We start from the raw sequence: 22,663 nt of genomic DNA, 5'->3' as shown, positions 1-22,663 counted from the left end.
TGTAGGGTTAAATGCTTTTGCCCCTCACTTCGAGTTTCTTAGGAAAGGAAAAAAAAAAGCGATCAAGCAAAGGTGGACCTGAAAAAAGATAGCTATTCTGATGCATAATCGCAAAATTTTATAGAAATCACGGTATTTATTTTCGATAAAATTGTAAAACTTAGTAAATGTTATATGGCATTTTAAAAGCATTTTGATATATATATATATATATATATATATATATATATATATATATATATATATATATATATATATATATATATATCATAATAAATAAAAACAAAAAAAAACACGAAGAAAATTACGAAAAATAATAAGTTTTATTTATTGCGCATAAGCTGCAAGTAAATAGAACTCTTAAAATAAGTAAATAAGTTCAAAATGTAGAAAAAACTTGGGAAAAATTACAGAACAATAAAAAAGGGGGGAAGAAAAATAATAATAAAAATTAAACTGCAAGAAACCGGAAAAAAAAATTCCGAAAAAAGGAAAAAAATTTCTAAAAATATCCGGAAAATAAAAGATATAATCTTTTCATCAGCTTACACGATTATATCAGCAAAAAAATAGCACTTTCTATTATTGTATCAATATAGCCAAAGTAAAATATATCAATGCAATAGTTTGAGAAGCACTCAAAAAAATTTTACAAAAAAATTACAAATGTAATGGAACACAATAAGTAAAAATATCAAGCGAAATCAGAAAATTAAGTATAAAGAAGAAACAGAATAAAACATGAAACGAAATCTATAAAGCGAGCTGCGAATTCATATGAACTTATTACATGAACGTGAAATTTTTAAAGAATGATTTAAAATATTTTCGAAAAAGATAGCCACATTACAAAATATGAAACCAAAAGCGGAAATTGAGCTAAAAGCTTAAATAGAGGGGTTTTGTATTAAAGTGCGTTCTTACTGCAGTGTTGCAGTGCGTTTGATTTGTTAGTTACCAAGGATGGGCCCGAAAATGGATGTGAGCAAGGAAATATTTATTATACTGGATAATTTAAAGAAGTTAACAATTAATAAATTTAAAAAATTAATATTTATTTAAGAGAAAAAAATAGAAAGGAGAAAGAAACATGAATTGCCTGTTTCGCACATAATTTTAGCCACAGATTTGCCCGACATGGATTTGCGCGGGAAAAAATTATATAAATTAACAAAGAAATATTTTGGTAAATATATCTACAATAATATACAATTAACTCAATGATATTATATAACAAATTTTATTACTTTAGTTAGGAATCTATTGTTTTTAATCAAATTTCGAACGGGTTTTTCGATTTGTTTTTTGGATAAATAAAGTTTCATATTAAATACTTATTTAAAATAGCTATAACTGTTGAAAGCGATAAACTAGATCATAAATTAAAAGCGATGAACTAGAACGATAACTATCTCTATCACACGACTTTTTTTTTCCGAATGTCGCATACCTCCCTTAACTATATCCGTACTTCTTCAACTACGATTAAAATAAAACTTTATTTTAAGGAGCAAGTCAAGAATTTGTACTTCGTAATATTTGCAAATGATATTAAGTAAACTTAGTTTGCAGTAAAAAGAGTTGATGTTATTTACACACTCCTTTCGTTAGTTCTTTAAAAAAACATGATTAAACGAAAATTAGGTTTATAATACCCTTAATTAAACAAGAGTAACAATTGTTACAATTTTTTTCAATACTTTTTCAACTCTGACACTCTTTTCATGAGATAACTTCTTTTGCCAACGATTTTGTCCCTTTTTTTTGTTAGTTGAAACCAGCTTACGTATTCTTGTAATTTTTACATTTTATCTTTGAAATTTCAATCTCGAAAGACATGCATGAAGTGACGCATAGTCCAAAGAATCTAAGTTAAATAGTTGTAAGGCCGATTATTACGAAAACAATTAACTACTCTGGTTCAATGAAACAATTACAGTAAAACTTGTGTAAGTTGACCACTTCATGTGCATTGTTTTAGTGGCCAACGTAGACAAGTGGTCAACTTATAGAAGGGGTGGGACATTGCTTACTTTTCCGCTTCCTACATGTTGTTATACATTTAAATTTTTTTTTTTACTTGACTTAAAAATTTGATTTAGCAAATGGCCAAATGAATATCTCAAGAAATGTGTTTAAACCTAAACGAACTTCAATTTGTTACACAGAAATAATTTTAATATTTAACTAACTTTTTAAAAAAAATTATTTTGTTAGTTATGCATGTGAAGTGTTTAATAAAAATAATTTCTTAAAATATCAGAACACGAAAACATTGAATTACACGAAAACATTATTTTAACACTTTAAAATTTATTCTGTTATTACTACACATACAAGCCTATTTGCTCACTATTGCAACTGGAAGAGCAACTTTTCAACTAACACACCTGTTTTCAATGAATGAATGAAAGAAATGGTCAAAAGCTGACTCCCTACAGTTTCCCCAGATGGTCAACTCACAAAAAGGTTTAGATTAGCTTTTTACACTATTTCACCAAACAAGTGAAATATTAACATACATTGCAAAATGACAGAAAATTTTCTGAATTTTTTTTTCTGGTCAACTTATGAGGGTTTTAGAATAGAATTTCATAATACTCCTAGACAAAATTAACTTATTTCAGTGGTCAACATACAAGATAGACAGGTGGTCAAGTTACAAAGGTTTTGCTTCTTTATTATGTAGGAAAATTTCCGTTCTTGATAATTGAGGTAAACTTATTCAGGTGTAAAACTTACAAGTGTGGTCAACTTGGCAGGTTTCACTGTATAAATAAATCATTAATATTTTTGTTTTTTTATTACGAAATATTAGGAGAAATTTGTATACATAATTTCTTCAAAACGTGTGTTAAAACTATGATTATAAATTATTGAAGAAGAAAAAAGTCAAATGGAGTAAAAGAACAATTTTTGAGATGATGATTCTAAAAATAGCACGTTCTTCAAATCTTTTTACAATTTTTTATTTTAGTAGTTGTTTAACAAAACAAGGCATATCGAACATTTTCCTGATATAGCAATATTTTTTTGAACTGTGCAAAAGTTGAGAAATCATACAAACAGCTTTTAAAGAAAATATTTTCAACTTTTTAAGACAAAAGGGTAACTTAAAAGGGTTAGCGCACAAGATTAACTTTGAATGTTGAATTAAAATTGCATGCCCATAGTTTTTTGTTCATTTAAAAAACAAAACAATCTGTTAAATTTTTCCCCTGTGCGCACATACGCATTTACTTTTCATTACTCAAATAAATAAGAAGCAATAAAAAAAATAAAATTAATAATTTATCTTCATTTTTCGTAAACAATAGTATTTTTAGTAAATAGTCAGCTGTTCTGCTTCGAATGATATTGTGTGTGATCAGTAGAATATTTTTAATTTCTTAACAAGATTTAATTCTCAGATAGCTGGCAATAATTCTAAGTTTTCTTTCAATAGGAACTTAGCAATAATTTAAAAAGTAATTTCATTTTAAAGAAAAACATAAATTAAAGTACTTAAATGATTGATTAGTATATTATTGGAAAAAATATACATAATAGAATTTTAAAAAAATTGCATTAAAATTCAATAAAAAAGTTAGAAAAATAATTCTGCGAAACACGCACAGACAGGTAATTTACAAATTTATTTTAAGATTAAGGCGATATATAAGATGTAAAGAAGTTTTAAAAAACTCTACTCTAAACTCAGCTGCACGACAGCCCATGGAGGGCCAAGGCCTACTGTGCCCACCTCAGTTTTCTGGACCTAGGGCTCTGGGGTGCAGGAGCAGATGTTCCGGTCAGGTGGTCAGCCGAACGCGGAACCCCCAGTGTTTAGTTCCCAATCATGCTTGGTATTTATTTATCGACCCACTGAAGGGATGAAAGGCTGAGTCAGCCTTGCCCGGCCCGAGGAACGACATCGCGAAGCGCTACCGCTCAGCCACCGGCGGAAGTTTTAAGATGATTAAAAATGTTGACTACGCATTCGTATTAATAATTATAAAATATATATTCAAGAAATTGATAAATATATTATTCCAAATCTATGCATACGTATGTATATTATTGAAATTGTATCAGTTATTGAAAAAGAAAATCAAAAATTAAAAAATAATCACATTAAGTAAGCACAATCTGGTGCATAATCATATTCTATCAGATGCACGCCTTTATAAAACTAGACATTCGTTGAATAAAGTGTTTTTTATTCAAAATGTTTTATTCATAATTTCTTTACTGAATTACAAATAAATTATTAAATGACTAAAAAGAAACATCGTATTTTATAGTTTGAAAGAAATAAAAATAAAAAGATTAGCAAACGATTATTAGCGAAAAAAATATGAATGAAATTTTACACTACGCGCGCGAAGTCAAGTTCCTCGCAAGTTTATCACATTTTAATATTAATCGCCCCATTTAATAATTTTTTTATTGTCGCCAAATTATTTTTTTAAAAATAATTAATTTTAATTTTTTTCAGATTCTAATAAATAAAAACAGTTGAAACTTTAGATTTTTCTATTGAAAAATATGTAGATTATTATGGTATAAAAAAATTCATACCTTATAATTCAATATTTTTTCATCCTCACTTTAATTAAATAATAAAAAATAATAAATAAATATTAAAAATTATTTTTTTCATGAAATTATCTTTGGGTAAATGAGTTTTATGAGTGGGTGCAATTTTTGTTTGAATTGCTTCATTAGTTTTGAAAATATGACTGAAAACGCAAAAAGCGAAATTAACATTAAGGGGTACGAACTTTGGATCGCTCTCCTGACCAAACTATGGGGACCACATTTCCCAGATTGCGGCTACCCCCTATATTTTGAAGGTCAGGAATCCAAATATGTAAAAAAAAATACATGTTTATTCAGAGAAAGTACGTTTTTGTGTCTGATTTCGTAACTTAATTAATAGTTAGCACTAATTAATTAGCATATTTGAGGTCACCCCCGGGAACCATTAAGATTGACACTTAGATCGTGAAAATCCGATCATTAGAACAAAAGTTATTCAGGGTGATATCTTTTTTTTTTTGCTGACTGTACATCTTAGTTACAATTTTGCTTAATGAAATGAAAATGTAATACAGCTCTTTATTTTATGAAAAAAGGACGTGATTCCTCTAGAGCACAACCATAAAACAAAAGTTTAAATTCGATCATGAGAAAACAATTCAAATAACTATGCTTATTATTCACGTTTTAAATATTTTTTGATGCAATAAAGTTCTTCCAAACACATTTTTTTAATGAATTTTTTAGTAGTATACTTTTATCTCCGCTTTTTAGCACTACCGTTAACTCTACAGATGATATATATACATATATATGCAATAACTTATAATTAGTTAAGTAAAAATTTTCGCTTTTTTGCCTAAAACTTGATGGAAAAACATAAATAAATCAATCGAAACACTTCCAATTATTTTTTAAGCAACATTTTTATGATTTTTTTAACCATCCCATAAATATAAAATACGTTGTACTTTCGTTGTTAAATAAATCAATCGAAACACTTCCAATTATTTTTTAAGCAGCATTTTTATTATTTTTTTAACCATCCCATAAATATAAAATACGTTGTACTTTAAGTTTTACTTCAATATATTATCATCAATTACACATTCCACAAATACCAAAGCATACACATTTATACTTAATGCATATATATACTTACCGCACTCATTTACTAAAATTAACTGTAATCCTATTTATTGTTTTCTATGGAGAAAATTTAGTTGTATTTAGAAAACTGAATTGTTACTAACTAAAACAATTTTTTCCCCCATCACATCTCACAGTCACCATCAACGCTAGACTCGGAGGAATTTTCGAACAGTGCTTCCCTTGTCTTACATATCAGATAAGTATAATGAAATGTTTATGCATCATGGAAATTATCGTTCAAAACTTGTAAACAGTTCAGACAAGATGTTCTAACTTGTCGTCATAACATATCATATATCTTCCCACTTTTCATTTAAATCAATATATTGTGTGCCCGATTGAAATCTAAAGCTCATATTTTGAACACAAATCAATATTGAACCGCTTTGAATGTTTCTGCACTTAGATTATCGTTTGATAGGAAGTTATTAAATATCGTTTGATAAGAAGTTTAATCTAAAATATTTAAAATGGTTAGAAAAATCATTGCTTCGAATATTTAAGGAACTTCTGGTTAGAGTAATATGAATTAAAATTTCAAATAATTCAACTTCATTTGGATTAAGTCATTTGCTTTCTCACGAAAGCATTCTAAATAAGCAACTGTAAACAGAACAAAAAATTTTGATTTAGGTCATAAAAAGTTGTAAATGTGCTTTCTAAATAAGGGAATTTTTTCTACTATATGCATTTTTTTTAAATAAAGCTGAGAGTAAAAATGACAAATTTTAACATTTTTGAAAAGTGTTAGACGTTTTAAGGGACTTATAACTTTTTTATAACAAAATAAATCAAACTTAGAAAACTAGCTTTAACAGTGAACAGTTTTTATGCACGTTCAAACGTCTTAACTTATGTAATAACAAATTTACAAAATTATTAAAAGGAAAATTAAAAAATGACACGAAACTTTTTTCTTAAGGACGCAAACCGTAATTATTAATGAAACTGCTATTTCCTATTATAACATAGATTAATACACTCTATAACAAAAAAATAGACGCACCAAGAAGGAGTTGTCCGATTGAAACGAAAATTGGTGGATAGGAAGACAATGTACAGAATAGTAAAGGATTAAAATTTCAGAACAATTGAATAATTTATTGCAGAGTTGCAGTAACAAGTTCAATAAGGTGTTGACCCGCCGCTAGCCTGGATACAAGCTGCCACACGGCATGGCATAGACCGATAAAGCTCCCGGATGGTCTCCTGCGGTGTTTCCTGCCAAATTCGATCCAATTGCCGAACGAGATCATCAACATTCCGTACCAGATGCAATCGCCTTCCCATCATATCCCAGATATGCTCGATGGGAGAGAGATCTGGGGATCTGGCAGGCCAAGGAAGAGTTTGACAAGCTTGCAGACAGTTCATAGCAACATGTGCCGTATGTGGTCTGGCATTGTCCTGCTGAAAAACCAGACCAGGGCGCTGCAAAAGGAACGGTAGCAAAACAGGTCTTAGGATTTCGTCGACGTACCGCTGTGCAGTAAGTGTACCTCTAATGACGACCAAAGGGGTCCGGCTGTCAAAGGAAATGGCACCCCAGACCATAATGCCTTGTTGAGGGCCGGTGTGGCGTGCAATAGTGAAGGCAGGATCCCCCCATTGCCCTGTGCGTCTCCAAACACGTCTTCGATGATCGTCAGGACACAGTTGGAAGCGGGATTCGTCGCTAAAGACTATACGTCGCCAGTCGGCATCATTCCAGCCTGATCGAGCGTCGATTTTGCGCGTCTTAGTGCGTTCTTGGTGCGTCGATTTCTTTGTTATAGAGTGTAATTATTGAAATTCAAATTTAATAATTAGTTCACTCCATTCTGCTTTACATTTTTTAATTTATTTAAAACAAACATTAACTTTTGTTTTATTTTTAACAATAAATGATGCATTATGCTGATTTTTATTGTTTCATAACTTGGTAGATAATGATTTATATTTAGATTAATTAACTTCGCCATTAAAATATCCTTAAAAATTAAAAATTTTATGGTCGGAAATTTTTTTTGCACTTTTTAATTGTCTAATATCTAATTATACATCTAACACACAACCAAAACTTATTAAGGTATTTTTTTATTGATTAGCTAAAGTAATTTATAAATATTATTAAGGTTAGCTAAGCCTATAAATATTATTAAGGTTAGCTAAACTTATAAACATTATTAAGGCTAATTTAAGAATGCAGACGTGAATTAATTTCCATCTTGCCAGTTTTCTAGCAGCCAGTAATTAGATCCAAGTGAGCTACAGTTAATCGTTTTATAATTGGGGAGAAAATTATCGAATTAAAAGAGCAGAAATGTATAGCAAGAAAAGAAATGGTAAACTATTATAATAAGCAGTGAATTTTTTTTAGCGCTTAATACCTTGAAATTATTTAAAAAATAGTTTTAATGAAAATCCACTAACATAACATCTATTTAAAGTCATACAACGATAAGAATAGCATTGACATCACATCCGTAATAACTTTGATCTTCTTTAAAAGGAAAAAAAAAAAAAGAAAACAGTTTCTAAAATTCGCTTACTTAACTGATAAAGATAGATAAGAAAACAGTGGCATATCGAAACATCTACTTTTTTCCTCAGAACAAAGGAATGTGTTAAAACAGCAAGCAAAATTGTTTTAAATTGAAATTAATACATATTTAGAACATGCAAAAATATGTAAGCCCTAAAATTCGAAATTCTTAAATAAAATAATAAAAAAACAATTATAAATAGTTATTACAATTTTTTTTTACATTTATCTTAATATAAATACGATTTATAATCATGGGCAAATATTTTTCGATTCGCTTTAATAGTTTTCACGATATGACCCGGAAAAATAAAATAAACATTTAGCATCCAAGCTTTCTGTCGCTGTCCTGACCTAGCAATTCGAATCATATTTCCCACTTGTTTTGAGGACTTGAAATCCAACTGCGTCGAGTAAAAGGTATGTTTATTCCGAGAAAGTACATTTTTGTTTTTGATTTCGTAATTTAATCTATTTACAGAGCCTGACAAAGACAGGGGCATGCGGGGCAGTAGCCCCAGGCCCCACATCAGAGGGGGCCCCTAAATCAAATGGAAAGTTTATTTTAGACTTCCTCCCTTAATGAACTTTTTTTGAACAAAATATCAGTACACTGTAAAACCCGTCAATTTTATGTTAGCTTCTTCAATAATCTATCATATGAATACAAAAAGTTTATGTTTCGTAAATCCATGGCTTTCTAGTGCGGAATGCAGCTAAAATTTCGCAATTTCTATGGACAAATTGAGCCAATCAAAAGCCTGTATTTTTACATATCGCAAAATGCGATGTGTTTACAAAAATGCAGGCTTCTGATTGGCTTAAGTGAGCCATCGCAATTGCGAAAATTTAGTTGAATTCCGCCCTATAATCAGCAAGGATATGAATTTTTCGTAGATCGATGACAAAGTTAACAATCAGAATTGTCAGAAAATCAATAAAATGGACAGAACGTTATTTCGTCTGACCATTGGAGGGGGGGGGGAACTTTATAGCTTTTTTAGGTTCTAGTCAATTTTCTTGTTACTTATGTATAATGCGGTGAAAAATTTAAATACTTCCATAAAGTTCGGTTTTTCATTACTGCAGTAGTGAAGCAGAGGAGGCCCTCAAAGAAGTTTTTGCCCCGGGTCCCCAATTAGGCTGTCTGTTTGCACTAATTAACTAGCATATTTAAGGTTAGACCCTGAACCATTAAGATTGAGTCTTAGTTCATGAAAATTCGATCATTGAAATCAAAAGTTATTCAGGATGCTACGTTAATTTTTTCGCACACTACATTAAAAGAAAGTTTTTTACAAAAAGTCGTAAGTGGACTAAAATCAGGATATTAAATCAATAAAAACGCTTATTGTTAAAATTGTATTGTTCAGTTCTTTAAATTTTCTATTCTATCCTAATAATTTCTGCTGTTCGTGTTATAAAACACCTTAAATTCATTGCTTATTTTATTGTATGTTTCATTTATTTTTATTCATTTTTTTGATAGTTTAACCAACCGTAGCGGATAACTTTTTTTGCCACCTTAAGAATAATAGCGATTTATCTTACGCTTCTTCCGGTTTGTTGCGTAAGTCCATTTTCGTGAAAGTCCAAGGTTATAACCAGCATTTTGTTCTTGACCTGTCCATTTTATCTACGCCCTCCACCGATTCTTCCCTTAATTACAATATTGATGTTTAACTATTTAAAATCAGCAACAACAAAAAACTCTAATTTAAAATTCATTTTAAAGCAATTTTGGGTTAAAACAATTTAGTTAGTAAAATATAATAAATTTATTTAGCCTTTTGAAATATGATAATTAAATCTCTATTTTTGATCGATTCAAAACACATGTAAATCGCCCATTAGTGGAAGATGAAAAATTTGAATCTGTTTTGAATAAAAGTAAGGTTAAATGTAGGGAAATGTTAAATGGAGAATTACATGAGCAATAGCACTTAAAAGAAATTAAACGGTTAAGCTGTTTTGCTTGTTCCTTCTACAGCAACAGTAAAAGGTTTCAAATAAATAATTCCAAAAAATTGAAAGATATACTTGATAACATAAAATCTTCCTCTTCAAATGTGAAGGTGTAAAAAGTCGACATGTTGCGAGCTCCCGAAAATGGGCACTCATTCTCAAAACTGAATAAATGAGGAAAATAAAAGAGATTTGGAACAGATAATTTAAAGCTTTATTTCTAAAAAAATGATAATAATAAAGTTAAATAAAATATGCGAACATTAAAAAATTTGTATTAATGAAAAATGAATATAAAATTATGAGACAATAATTAAAAAAAAGCAAACAGTATATATGTAAAAAAAAATAATAAGTGCAGCCCACAACACAGGAAAAAAATTAGCATGAAATAAAACTTTGTGAGTTGTTGTATCCATAACACGCAGCAGGAAATTTAAAAGTTTCATGTCTAAAAAATGATAATAATTAATATAAATAAAATATATGTTTTCTTACGAAATATATTGTTTGTATTAAAAATTGGACATTAAATTACGAAATAATAGTTGACGATAATAATAATAATAAGAAGAAGAAAAACTAAAAAATAAGTGAAGCCAAAACGCATGAAAAAAAACTTAGTAAGCTAAAAAATTTATTTTTACATTTTATTAATTTTTGAAACGAATTAATCAAGATAGCTTTAACAAATTTCAAGTAATTTTTCACAACTTAAATAATATTTCTTTTAAAAAAATTGTTTCGCTTTAGTTTTATGAAAAAATAATGAAAGTTTGCAAAATACTAAAAATTTGTTAACTCGTTAACTAACGAGAAAAAAAAGTAGAAGAACGTTATGAATTCTTCTCATATATTATAAGTTTTAAAAACTTTCAATGACGTCTGCAAATTTTTAATTGCTCTTTCAGTTCTCAAATGCTATTATTCGCTTTAACTATTTTGTTCTTTTTATGTAAACATTGAATTAGTTTAAACATTGAATAAGAATTATTTTAATGTAAACATGAATAAATAAACATTTATTCTATATTACTTTTTTTTTAAATATTATACATAATTTTTACACATAAATGCCCGCTATTTTATTTAAAAATTTGAAATCTTTCCCTTCGACTGTTTATTTTTAAAAATTCGCCCGTTTTTTTATTCGAAAAATATAATCAATTTTTATGTCAAAAGTGATAAAAGTGCCATATTGCGAACTAAAAAATATTACAATTATTCTAACAATAAAGAATGAAGTTTTTAATATTTTTCCTACAACTGTTGCACAGTTTTCAGCTCCGAGTAAATCGATGCCGCAGTTTAATAAGACACAAATCGAATAATTTTCGAGTTTCATGATAAATAATGACTTTCAGGTACAACGGTTCTATAGAATAATCGAAATTATTTGACTTCCTATTATGTATACTCGTCTACAACTGTTATAGAACATTCTAAACATAATTTAACTCATACTGTATAATTTTTTATTCTTGACAATGCATACATGTCGAAGTTTACGAACCGTAAACTTTGAGATATCATGATCAACAATGAATTGTCGAAAGGAGTTCCGGTGGACATGCTAGGGCGGAACTCCGGAAACGGGAAAGTGAGAGTAAATTATGATGGGCAAAAGATCATCCACTTTTCCAAGTCTGTCAACATATATCTAAAAGAGGATGCGGAGTTTATGTAAAGGGATTCTGTTAGCTAATAATATAATCCAGCCCTATTTTTCCCTTTCAGATTCCCCCTTTTTTGAGGCTTTTTTTATTACGATTATTTTTTATAAAATTAACATAAAAAGTAATCTCTGATAATTGGGCTTAGTTGAAAATAATTTATGCAGCAATTTCAATTAACCGAAATCAAATTATCGGGCTGCAGAGGTATTGTACTTTAATTGTATTTTGAGATTTATTATGGTATTTTTTTAACAATCAACAATGTAAATAATTTTTGATAATAGTGCTTAATTGAGAGTTCATTAAACAATAATCTTGATTATCCGGTACTTGATTATTTGAGAAATGGAAAATGCCTAATTGTGTTTTGATACTTTAATATTGTAATTTTTACAGCATTAAAAAATGGAAAAATTTAATATCTGTGTTTAATTAAAAATGTCTTATTAAAATAATTAAAAATGTCTTATCTTAAAAATTATTAAAAATGTTATATTAATTAAGTAGTCTTAATTAACCAGCATCTAATTATCTGGGTAGTAGATGATCCTATATCGTGTATTAAGACTTTTTGTAAGATGAAAATAACTTCTACTAATTTTAAAACTGGCTTTGAACAGCTGACCCAATTCTGAGTTACTATCAATGTTTAACTCCGTAGCATGTAATTTTGAACGCACTTTAGAAGACAAGGGAGCTCCTGGATCAAGCATTGTGACAAACTAGACTTGGTGGAGGACTTTTTTGATGGGACTAACCCACATTTGTTTTACACGGAGAGGAAAACCGCGAAAACCATCCACTGTCTGCCCGAGGAGATTCTTATTCATGGTATATGCCTACCACTAGGAATATTTAACTTCAGCACTGTGGTTGGTGCGAGCCGGGAGCAGAATTTCTATCAGCCAGAAACCTCTGGGATTCGAACCTGGTTCACCTCATTGTTAGACGAACATTCTATCCCCATAGCCAACGCTGCCCTATAAGATGTGTTTAAAATAATTGCACGAAAACTAGAATCAAACTCAATATAAAAAATGCTTGATACAGAATACTCGATTAATGGGTTCGAATTAGTCTAGAACAGCTGTTCACAAGAAGTGTTCCGCGGAAGCCTAAGATTCCGTGGAAATCATAGAGTTAAGAGTATAAATACGAAATATACGTGGAAATACGAGGAAGTACGAAAAGGGCTGGAACACTTTTTTTTTAATCAGCTGTGATTTATTTATTTATTTATTTCATTTTTTGAGACATGTAATAGGTTTTTATCCGAATATTCATTTAATAGTTAAAGTTATTTTCATGAAATCATTTAAGTAAAATGCCAATAAAAATAAGTAGTAAAATAGTAAATATTATACACAAATGCATATGTTTTTGTCAAAAGTAAGAACTCCCCAAAAGTCTTCATCAGGACACATCTTTAATTCTATGCTATAGTTAAATGCGATATTATATATATATATTCAACATGATTTATGCATACACCAAAAACTACTAGGCTAGAAGCCACTAGCTGCAGGCCAGCAAATTCAACTGACCTAATACCTAATCTTTAGACTGTTATTGATAAAGCAATGGGGAAAAAAAATTTCTTCTCACTAAATGTTTCTAACTAAATTTGAAGTTTTCCTCTTTTTTTAACAAATTCAAACCTGCTTATTGAATTTTTTACAGCTGTCAGAATTTCACCAAAAGAAGTATGATCGTTTATGGTTACATAGCTGGAAAAAAAATTGTGAATCGCTTCTCAACACCAGTGCCCCATACTCCCCCCCCCCCAACCTTCTCATCGTCACGGGGGAGTCAACTTTTGAAACAACGTTATACAAAAACAATCAAAGCACCATAATAAATAAAATGGAAATAGTTTAATGTTCCTAATATAGTTTAATGAGCCCGGTATACCATTTGATCCAAGGCCTGGGAGTTAAAGACCACTACTCTAGACGACTAAATAGTCTTTTCCAATTGTTTTGAAACTATATTCGTTCTTAGGGCGCTTTTTCATTACACGACACGATAACGACAAAACGGATCCGATTGTCGGCGAACGACATAGAGTCAAGTAAAATACATGGTCAGCAGCGGAGTGCTTTTTCACTCACCGATACGATAACGATTATGTCGTATCCGACAAGTCGACATCGTTTGTCGGAATCAAATGTTGGTTAGACAAGCAAGTTTCTCTCAAATCGTGGCGAGTTTATTTGTTATTGTCTATCTTTTCTGTTTTATCTCCTGTTTTGATATCATTATTTTATTATTTTAATCAATTTTAAAATGAAAGTTTTATATACTGTATTCTCATGTCTGGTTATAAATTTTTAATTTTATGATGTAGCATTTTTTACATTATAATGAGGTTGAAAGACTTAAACAATCATAAAAGTTTTATTGAAAATTTTTATAAATTCATTATATGCTTTAATGAAGAGATAATATTTTTTATAATAGTAATGGTTTGATAGGAAGGCAAATAAAGACTCTTATGTATTTCAGACAGAACTCGATCTAACTACTGGTTTTTGCTTGATTGAATAATAAAAAATATGTTCCCTGATTCAACTGAAAAATTTTTTTGAAACATGATAGAGCGACTTCATAAGATAAATTTGGTAAAACTCATTCAAAAAATCATCTAAAAAGGTTATTCTAAGTTAAACTAATATTTTAATTCGATTAAAAAAGACGTTAGTACTTTAAAACATTTAAAGAATTTAAGTAATGTTAAGTGATTACAGACATAAATTAGCGAGCAGACGCCAATTCAAAAGCCATATAAAAATTATTCCTCATTGACATCACTCTTGTTCTTGGTTTCTCTCATTCAGACGTAATTTAAAAATTTATTTGGGACTTTTTGTAGCTTATGGAAAAGCAATTAAAAATCTTCTTCAACATATCTTGCCTCATTTATTTCGTGGGTACTTCCGTCGTTGCAGAAGTTGTGCTAATGCGCCAATAAAGAGCAATCCTGTTGTTCGCACACAGCGTTTTCGCATGCAGTTATCTTTTGGATTCCTTGTTGCCTTGTTTGCTGATTTCTGACGCCATTTTTAGTGCTACGAAAATGCATCTTTGGGATTTGCCAAAAACAGAACAAGATGCAATTTTATTTTTTCAGTAGCGAAATATTTTACCCCCTAAAGGAAAACGAAAATGTACCAATTCCCATGACAGGAAACTTTATTTTGGTAAACGTACGCTTTGGAAATGTAATTTAAGACAGTGTGATCAGCAAGTGGGACTTAGATGGTAGCACAATTTATTCTGACAGTTGGAAAGGTTATCAAACAAAGAAAATAGAAGGATTCCTACTGGCTAAGGTTTATCATAAATACAAATACCTTAGCAAGTAGGTATTTGCATACATTTTATTAATTCTGATACAGGAGTTCATAATACACAAACAGTTGAGAGAATAAGGGGCAGTGCAAAATGGAGGAACAAAAGACATAGAGGAACAGCGAGACATCATTTGGAATCATCATTTCATCAGAGTTCAGATGGCGACAACATCTGGTGAAGGAAAAGAGACTGTTTTGAATATATGTAAAACTCTATATCGGCCCACTTTCCACCGAAATCCGATTGACTACTTTGATTTTAAATAAAGTGTTTCGAAGTTTTAGAATTTAAATAGAGTGTTTTATTTCATGATTTGTCGCAAAAATTTTAGGTGTAGATTGGCGGCACTTAAAAACCGCCAAATCTGTAGCTGCGGTGGCGTTAATACGTAAGTACCATTTCGTGCACCCAAAAACGCTTCTGCACTGCTAGCTTTTTTCTTCTAAAATAAAGTAAGAAGTTTGAGACGACGATTATTATCCGGCATATTTAAAGTTTGCAGAAAAAAATCACAACAGAACACAAGCAACTGCTCATTCAAGCTCAAAACATTGAATGAACAAGAATTTCTACTTCTCGGACGAACGATATCGGACAAGTGAAAAAACAATTGCTTCCACGATCCGGTAATGACATTGTCGTTCACACATTTGTCGTCCGATTTTCTCGGTATCGTGTAGTGTAATGAAAAAGCGCCCTTACAGTACCGCAAAAACATTTATGACAAATAGATCTTTCTCCATAATAAAATATCTACTGAAGATATTTGAGAAGTTGAATTCGTTGAAACGAAAACAGATTTCTTTCATTTCATTCTTAACAAAACACTTTAATACTTATTGTTATTATTATTGTTATTTTTAGCATTACTATCATTTAAAATATTAAAATTAATATTCAGTCATTTCCTTTTATATTAATTAAATTATTCACATTTTCTTTTATATTAATTAAATCATTAAAGTCCTATTGAATAAGTTTACATTTTCTATTTAAAAAAAAGCATTAAAATTTATGTAAATTCAATTATTTGAGACGAGATATTTCCTGACCATTCCGGTTAATCGAGTGTCTTATGTAGTATATTACATAATTGTGTGTATAGATCTTTTTAAGCATAAAAGTATAAATTTCCAAATTACACACTAATTGAATACTTTATTTAATTGTTTTATTAAATTTTAGAGTTTCATTTAATTGTTTAACAATTAATTTTTAACAAAAAAATTATTAAAAAATGAATCTTTTATTTAAAAAAAACTGCACATTAAGAAAATTGTACAAAATTGTTACCCCTCTAGTGTTTAATTAAGTTTTTGAAAATTTTTTTTAAGGTTAATACCTAATTTTCAAAAAACTATCTAAAAAAAAAAAAAAAAAAAAAAAAAAACATTTGTCTATTCTAAAAAATTATACACTTTACTGTAATTAAAAATATATATATATAATAATAAGCGAGAGGGAGAGAGGATAACTATAAGAGAAAGGAAAAATAACTATAATTAAATGTCATAAGTGATTAATGTTTCATTTTTGTTTTTGTCTACTAGACAATATATAATCGCAAAAAAAAGAGAGAGAGAGCGAAAGTCACAATGAATTACACAGAATATAAATAAACAAGGAAATAAATAATGGCAAGTACCCAGACTGCAGAGCGCACCTTTTCGGTGTTGTACACGTGACAAAACAAATAATTGCATCACCACCACTGACATTCTAAGATGGAAGATGGGAGTAAAGATAAAAATAGAAGACTCACCCTCGAAATTACAAGAGGAGACCCTGTTCCTTTTCCTCCTCTCAAACGAAATCCCCATGGAGGAGTTCCTCTTAAATTCAACCATATACTCTTTGAAAAAGACATGAATAAATATCTTTTATTCCAAGGGAGAGCATCGCAAATAGGCGACTGACCATAACATAACCGTGCTTTTCACTGAGAATGAGCGATTGAATATTCTAAGACTTTATTATTTTAAGAAATCATATAAATCTCACTCATAAAAATAATTCATAGAACGTTTGCCACCCCACTTTATTTTTAAAATTGACGGGTAAAGAATGCGTTGTGCGCTATTCGCTGACTTTGATAATTTTCTTTATTTTTCCCAATATTTATATTTCCATTTTTATGCGAAAAATGTTTTCAATGACATCGATAGTGGCGCCATCTGTTATATCTTCATATAAATTAAAATAGAATTTGATTGATAAATTTTAAAAAAGTAGTGTAAGGTAAATAAAAAACATGAGTTCATTGCCTTGAAGACTGCATCTCATCGCTTTAACGCAAGTCAAAAATTAACTACTAACTAAATTAGCAAAATAGTTTCTAAATATTTAAAATCAAAACATAAATGACTAAATGCAAAAAAATCATTTAAAAAAAAAAGTCTTATAAATATTTAGTATTACATTTTTTTTATCGATTAAACTCCTAACTTGTTTTACATGGAAATTATTTTATTGAAAAAAGTTTTTTTGGGGGTTTATTAAAAATTATTAATGTAATAAAGCTAATAGATTATTTGAAATAAATAAAGCAAAAACACTAGTAGTAGAATATTAATAACACTTATAAAAAATAAATAATTTACAATAAATTTAAACACAAATTTTTCTTTTTTTATCCATTAAATAAATGTCTATGCTTAAAAAATCTAAGAGATTTTTATCAAGAAAATATAAAAAAAAATTTTTAAAAAAAAGCAGCTAACCGTTCATTTTTTAAATAATTAATACTCTAATTCTCAAAATATTAAAATATTTGCGAAGTAAATTCAATCAATACACACCATAGCGCGCTTACCAGTTCTTAAAAGGAAGACAATTTAAAACGTTTCTAAATATATAATACCTTAGAAATTTGAGATAGTATAATATTTAAAAACATTTCTAAATATTACATAACATCAAAAATATTTCAATCTTGGTTAGACTAAAAAAAACTTATATTAACTCCTAAAAAAATAGATAACGTTAGATATTTCAATATTAGTTTCTCTCTTTCCCAAAACCAGTCTGATTTTTTTTTCTCTCTTAAGCGTACCGAGTTTGGATTAGTTTGAATCTTACCGATTCATATGCAGAGAGGTATAAAAATCAAAAATTAAAAATAGATAGAATAAAAAGCAAATGCAGAGATGGCATGCATTTTGATAATTAAAAATTCTTCATTTGATTGAAGACACTTTAAAGCAAGTAGCATAAATTCTTATGAATGTGAACAAAACAAATCTGTGTAACCCTTTTTGCTTTCATACATGCATTTTTTACCATCTTGCTATCATTGCAATTTATTTAACAAATAAATAGTCATAGTACTTTTCAAGTGCTAGTGAGGAATTTAGTACTCACTCATTTATATTACGCAATTGGGTATAATATAGCCTACGTCACAGGTTGTGTTGTTCCTACTAAATTTAACCCATGAACGGCATTTTCTGCGAGCCTAACTTCAAGCCACAAATAAACAAACGAAGTGTTCGATCGTTTAAATAGCTGCTCGCCAGATTTTATTGCATTATAAAGAAAAGTTATTGAAACTAAATACAACTAAATAAACAACAACAACTAAAACAAATAACAACAACTACTAATAACAATAACTAAATAAACAACAACTAAATTCCATTCGTTTAGCATTGCGTCATATGTTGTTCCTACTAAATCGAAGTAGTTGTGTTTTTTTCATATTATACCCAATTACCTTATCAATCATTTTCAATTATCTTATCATTTATATTTGATAAATGCAACAAAAATAAGTATAACGCAAATTAACAGCAAATACTCTTTTTTTTTTAAATAAATGTCTTCTTTATGTAATTGAAGCTACTTGAGCTTTAAATTGGTCGTTTTCTGCCCTACTATGACATAACATATACCCTATAGAAGGTCAATCGTGAGCATCACTTGTACAATTCGTTGTAGGTACAACTCGTCATAGCAACAGTTCGTTGTGTACTCAATTTCTTGCGGTTTCGATGAAATGCATCTTAGTTCAGCAATTATAGCAATGAAAAGGGCTTTTCTTTAAAAAAATTTATTCCAAAAGTACTTTTTAAGGGGGGGGCAGAAAACTCCCCTACTCTCCTCTGTACTTTTTTTTTCTGTTGAAGCAAATGAAATAAATAGAATGAGTAGTTTAAAAAACGCTTTATTTATTAAAAAAATTATTTCTATTGATTTATGTACACTTCTAACATTGCTATCAAGAGGCTATCTGAACATGCCATGTACATTTTTCGATGTAATATTTCGTGCTGAATTAAATGGGATAAGGTTCAAGTTGATAGGATATATAGAATTTAAACTATAAGAAATTTCTTGATAATTAGTACCATTCAAAAAATAGTACTTTTATATTAAAAATCCACTAAATTTTTTTAAATACTGTAGATTTTTTTTCATTCGATTAAGCATGAAAAAATGCGAAGAAAACAATACCTCACTTGGTATATTAATATAAGATGCGTATGTAAGTGCAAACACAAAATTATACTTTTTCACACAAAATCCTTATAACTTATTAACTATTTGGCTTATCAATTCCTGTTTTAATTCAACATAAAAAGTTACATCAAAAAATATACTTTACATGATTAGATATCTCTTACATAGCAATTAAAAGCGTGTACATGTCAAAAGAAGTACTTTTTATGCACAAAATTCCTTTTAAATTTGGACCTATATTCATTCTATCTACGTGTGTATAGTCTCTTTCAGTTCAGCGTTAATAAATATATATGAAACATAGTTTCACTTGTTTAGATAGCAATATTAGTTGTGTAATTTGTACTTTTTCTAAATAAAATCTTTATATTTTCTAAACTATTCAGATAGTCTCAAGATTGGTTTAATTTAATTTAGTGCAAAAAAAAAATGGTGCGTGGAGTCCCTCCGCGCGGAAGAAATTAAACTTCGCAACCTGCGACGTTAATTGTAGAAGAATCAGCAGTCGTAGAAGGATCACTAGTTCTATTCAACGACTCTTCTTCCTGCTCCCTCGCTACCGTGCTCTGTAATCACGGTAATATTGTGCATTTTTCCCTCGTGGACCTCTTGAACCAGTGCTTGTGGTTGCCTCATCGTCTCGCCATGGAAAATGTATTTGTATTAATAATGTATGTGAATGCGTCATAATGTAATTTCAGAAGAGAAAACCTAACAATCAATTGATATTCAGAAGAGACGTACCTTGACATAACCTTAAATCCGTCGCATTGTCCGTGGAATTGTTTTCACTCATTTCTTTACAATTGTTATCCACTAAGTTTGAAAATAAAAAATACTACCCTATTAAATTATATGTGTATCAAAACAAACTAAAAAAATATTTATAGTAAAACAATACTTTTATGACTTACATTATTTTTATGCTAGTGAGAACCAAAACAATATGGAAATAAATGAGGGAAAACTGGATCCTACCACGTGATTTCCCGGCCAATAAAAATGTAGCGTTAAACGTTTAACGCAACCTTGTTGGAAGCAGGGACCGACTTACAGATTTGGGGGCCCCGGGCACAGATGAATTTGGGGGCCCCAGTTAAAGAGCCGATAAATTTTAGTTAACATGCAAGGTCTTAAACTTAATATTGAAAAAGTATTTTTCAGACCATAAAAATTGCAAGTAACATGAAACCTTATTTAGAAGTACGTCCCCCAGATATTCAGAATTTAATTTAGTGAAATTGTTAAAAAAATACAGAAATTTAATAAATATATCTAGAGGTTTTGGCTAGAATGTTAAAAATTATGAAGGAAACAAGATATTTGTACCGAAATCTGATAAAAGTAATTGAAGTCTGATAAAAGTAATCATCAACATTCGAAAATTTTTAAGATACCATAAGCAATAATTGTGGGAAAGTAGTTACAGACCATGTCAACCGTCATCTATGAAAAGGTACCCCGACATAGAGTCGAGTTAACATGTCTTATATACTAGTGAATTGTAGTTGTAATTTTGTAGTGGTAGATACGCTACAGTACTCCCCCACCAGAATTATAGCTATGATAGAATTCGATGAATGGATGCCACTAGTTGATTCATTGCTGTTTTGTGCGAAGCCGGGAGAGCTGTATTAAGATCACCGTATTTTTTTGAGTGCTGAATGTGAGAGGTGTATTAACTTCACGGTTGTAGTCGCTCCTGTGTTGCCGTTAGCAGTCGAGTGTATGCAGGCCAACGTTGTGTGTGATCGAGGTGAGACTGAGTAGCAACAACGTGAGGAGGTGCATAATGATGCAGTCACAAGTAGCAAGTCAACTGTTCCGTGTGGACCATCCAGCGAAGTAGGCGTTACTGCCGATGTAGGCGTATCCAGATCAAAGTGGGCGTTTTTGCCAAGGTAGGCGTGTTCACATCACGTCCGAAGATCACCAATGTGGGAAAGTAGTTACAGACCATGTCAACCGTCATCTATGAAAAGGTACCCCGACATAGAGTCAAGTTAACGTGTCTTATATACTAGTGAATTGTAGTTGTAATTTTGTAGTGGTAGATACGCTACAATAATGATTAATTAATGCAACAAGCTTCAGAAAAATTACTAACAGAAGTTTATAGCTGAGTCTTGTAAAAAGAATGGCCTTGCACTAGAGCATTAAAAGTTGTTATAATACTGTAATAAATAATGTCAATAGCAAATTATTTTGCTCTAGTGTGAGTGCGGAGTAAATAGTAATGATATAATGGAATAATGAAATAATGCAAGTAATTTGATAGTTGTCCCTGTTCTAAACATTCTTTCAAAGGGATCTTCTACACAAGGTTTTGTATTGGCCATGTAATGTAAAAGATCATTTATTGGGAAAAGGGGCCCCTCAAATGTTGGGGGCCCCGGGCACGTGCCCCGAATGCCCTCCTGTAAATCAGTCCCTGGTTGGAAGTCGCATAAGAAGTATAACTTCAAAAAAAACATCCGGCACAATGTCTTAAGTAAAATACAAAAAAGTAAAATTAACACTATGAAGCTCGAAGGCTTTCCTAGTTACGCTATTTGGCCCACATTTTTGCCGCTATTCCTTATGATTAAAGTCAAAAATGTGAATCCGTCTTAGAAAATAGATATGCTTATCTAGAGAAAGAACAGTGAAAGTTCGCTTTTTGCCTACAAATTGAAATTATAAAACTTGATCTATATAGTTCTTAAAAGACAGAAATTTCTGAAACAGAAATGTTTGAACAACTAGTTGTTCCAAAATTGTAACAAGTTTTGGAAAGAAGAAAATATAATGTATACATTTTATTTTCTATATTGTATTTCTATTAGATATGTACTATAGTGCAATATCTTTTGACCTCATCGATAACAGTGAATGTTAATTTTAATAGTAAAGTTGTAATCTAGGAAAATAAGGGAGCACAATAGATATGTGGTCAACAGAAGGTGCATTCTTTTCAAGTTCACGTCAGGAATTTCAAAAGCAGGAATGGAATTTTTCTTTTGTTGGAAAGAAG

General features: G+C 29.9%; 1 protein-coding gene across 7 annotated transcripts in view; it reads right to left on the bottom strand.

Moving 5' to 3' along the window:
- The window catches only part of LOC107447618 (uncharacterized), a 156,763-nt gene extending 139,459 nt beyond the window's left edge, over positions 1-17,304 (bottom strand). For 3 of the 7 annotated variants that reach the window (XM_087151779.1, XM_087151780.1, XM_087151781.1), the window contains exon 1: positions 5,684-6,073. In XM_087151779.1, coding sequence (XP_087007905.1) covers positions 5,684-5,692 — 9 coding nt within the window. In that variant the 5' untranslated portion in view covers positions 5,693-6,073. Of the gene's footprint in view, positions 1-5,683; positions 6,074-16,954 lie in introns of those variants that run through there. The other 4 variants (XM_043039530.3, XM_071186532.2, XM_043039528.3 and 1 more) reach the window with 2 other exon arrangements.
- Positions 17,305-22,663: the final 5,359 nt, after the last annotated feature.

This window comes from Parasteatoda tepidariorum, chromosome 9 (assembly GCF_982258835.1).
Source record: "Parasteatoda tepidariorum strain Cologne lab strain chromosome 9, Ptep-v5.0, whole genome shotgun sequence".
Lineage (NCBI taxonomy): Eukaryota > Metazoa > Arthropoda > Arachnida > Araneae > Theridiidae > Parasteatoda > Parasteatoda tepidariorum.
The sequence above is the reverse complement of the archived record's forward strand: the minus strand, read 5'-3'. Positions and strand labels throughout refer to the sequence as shown.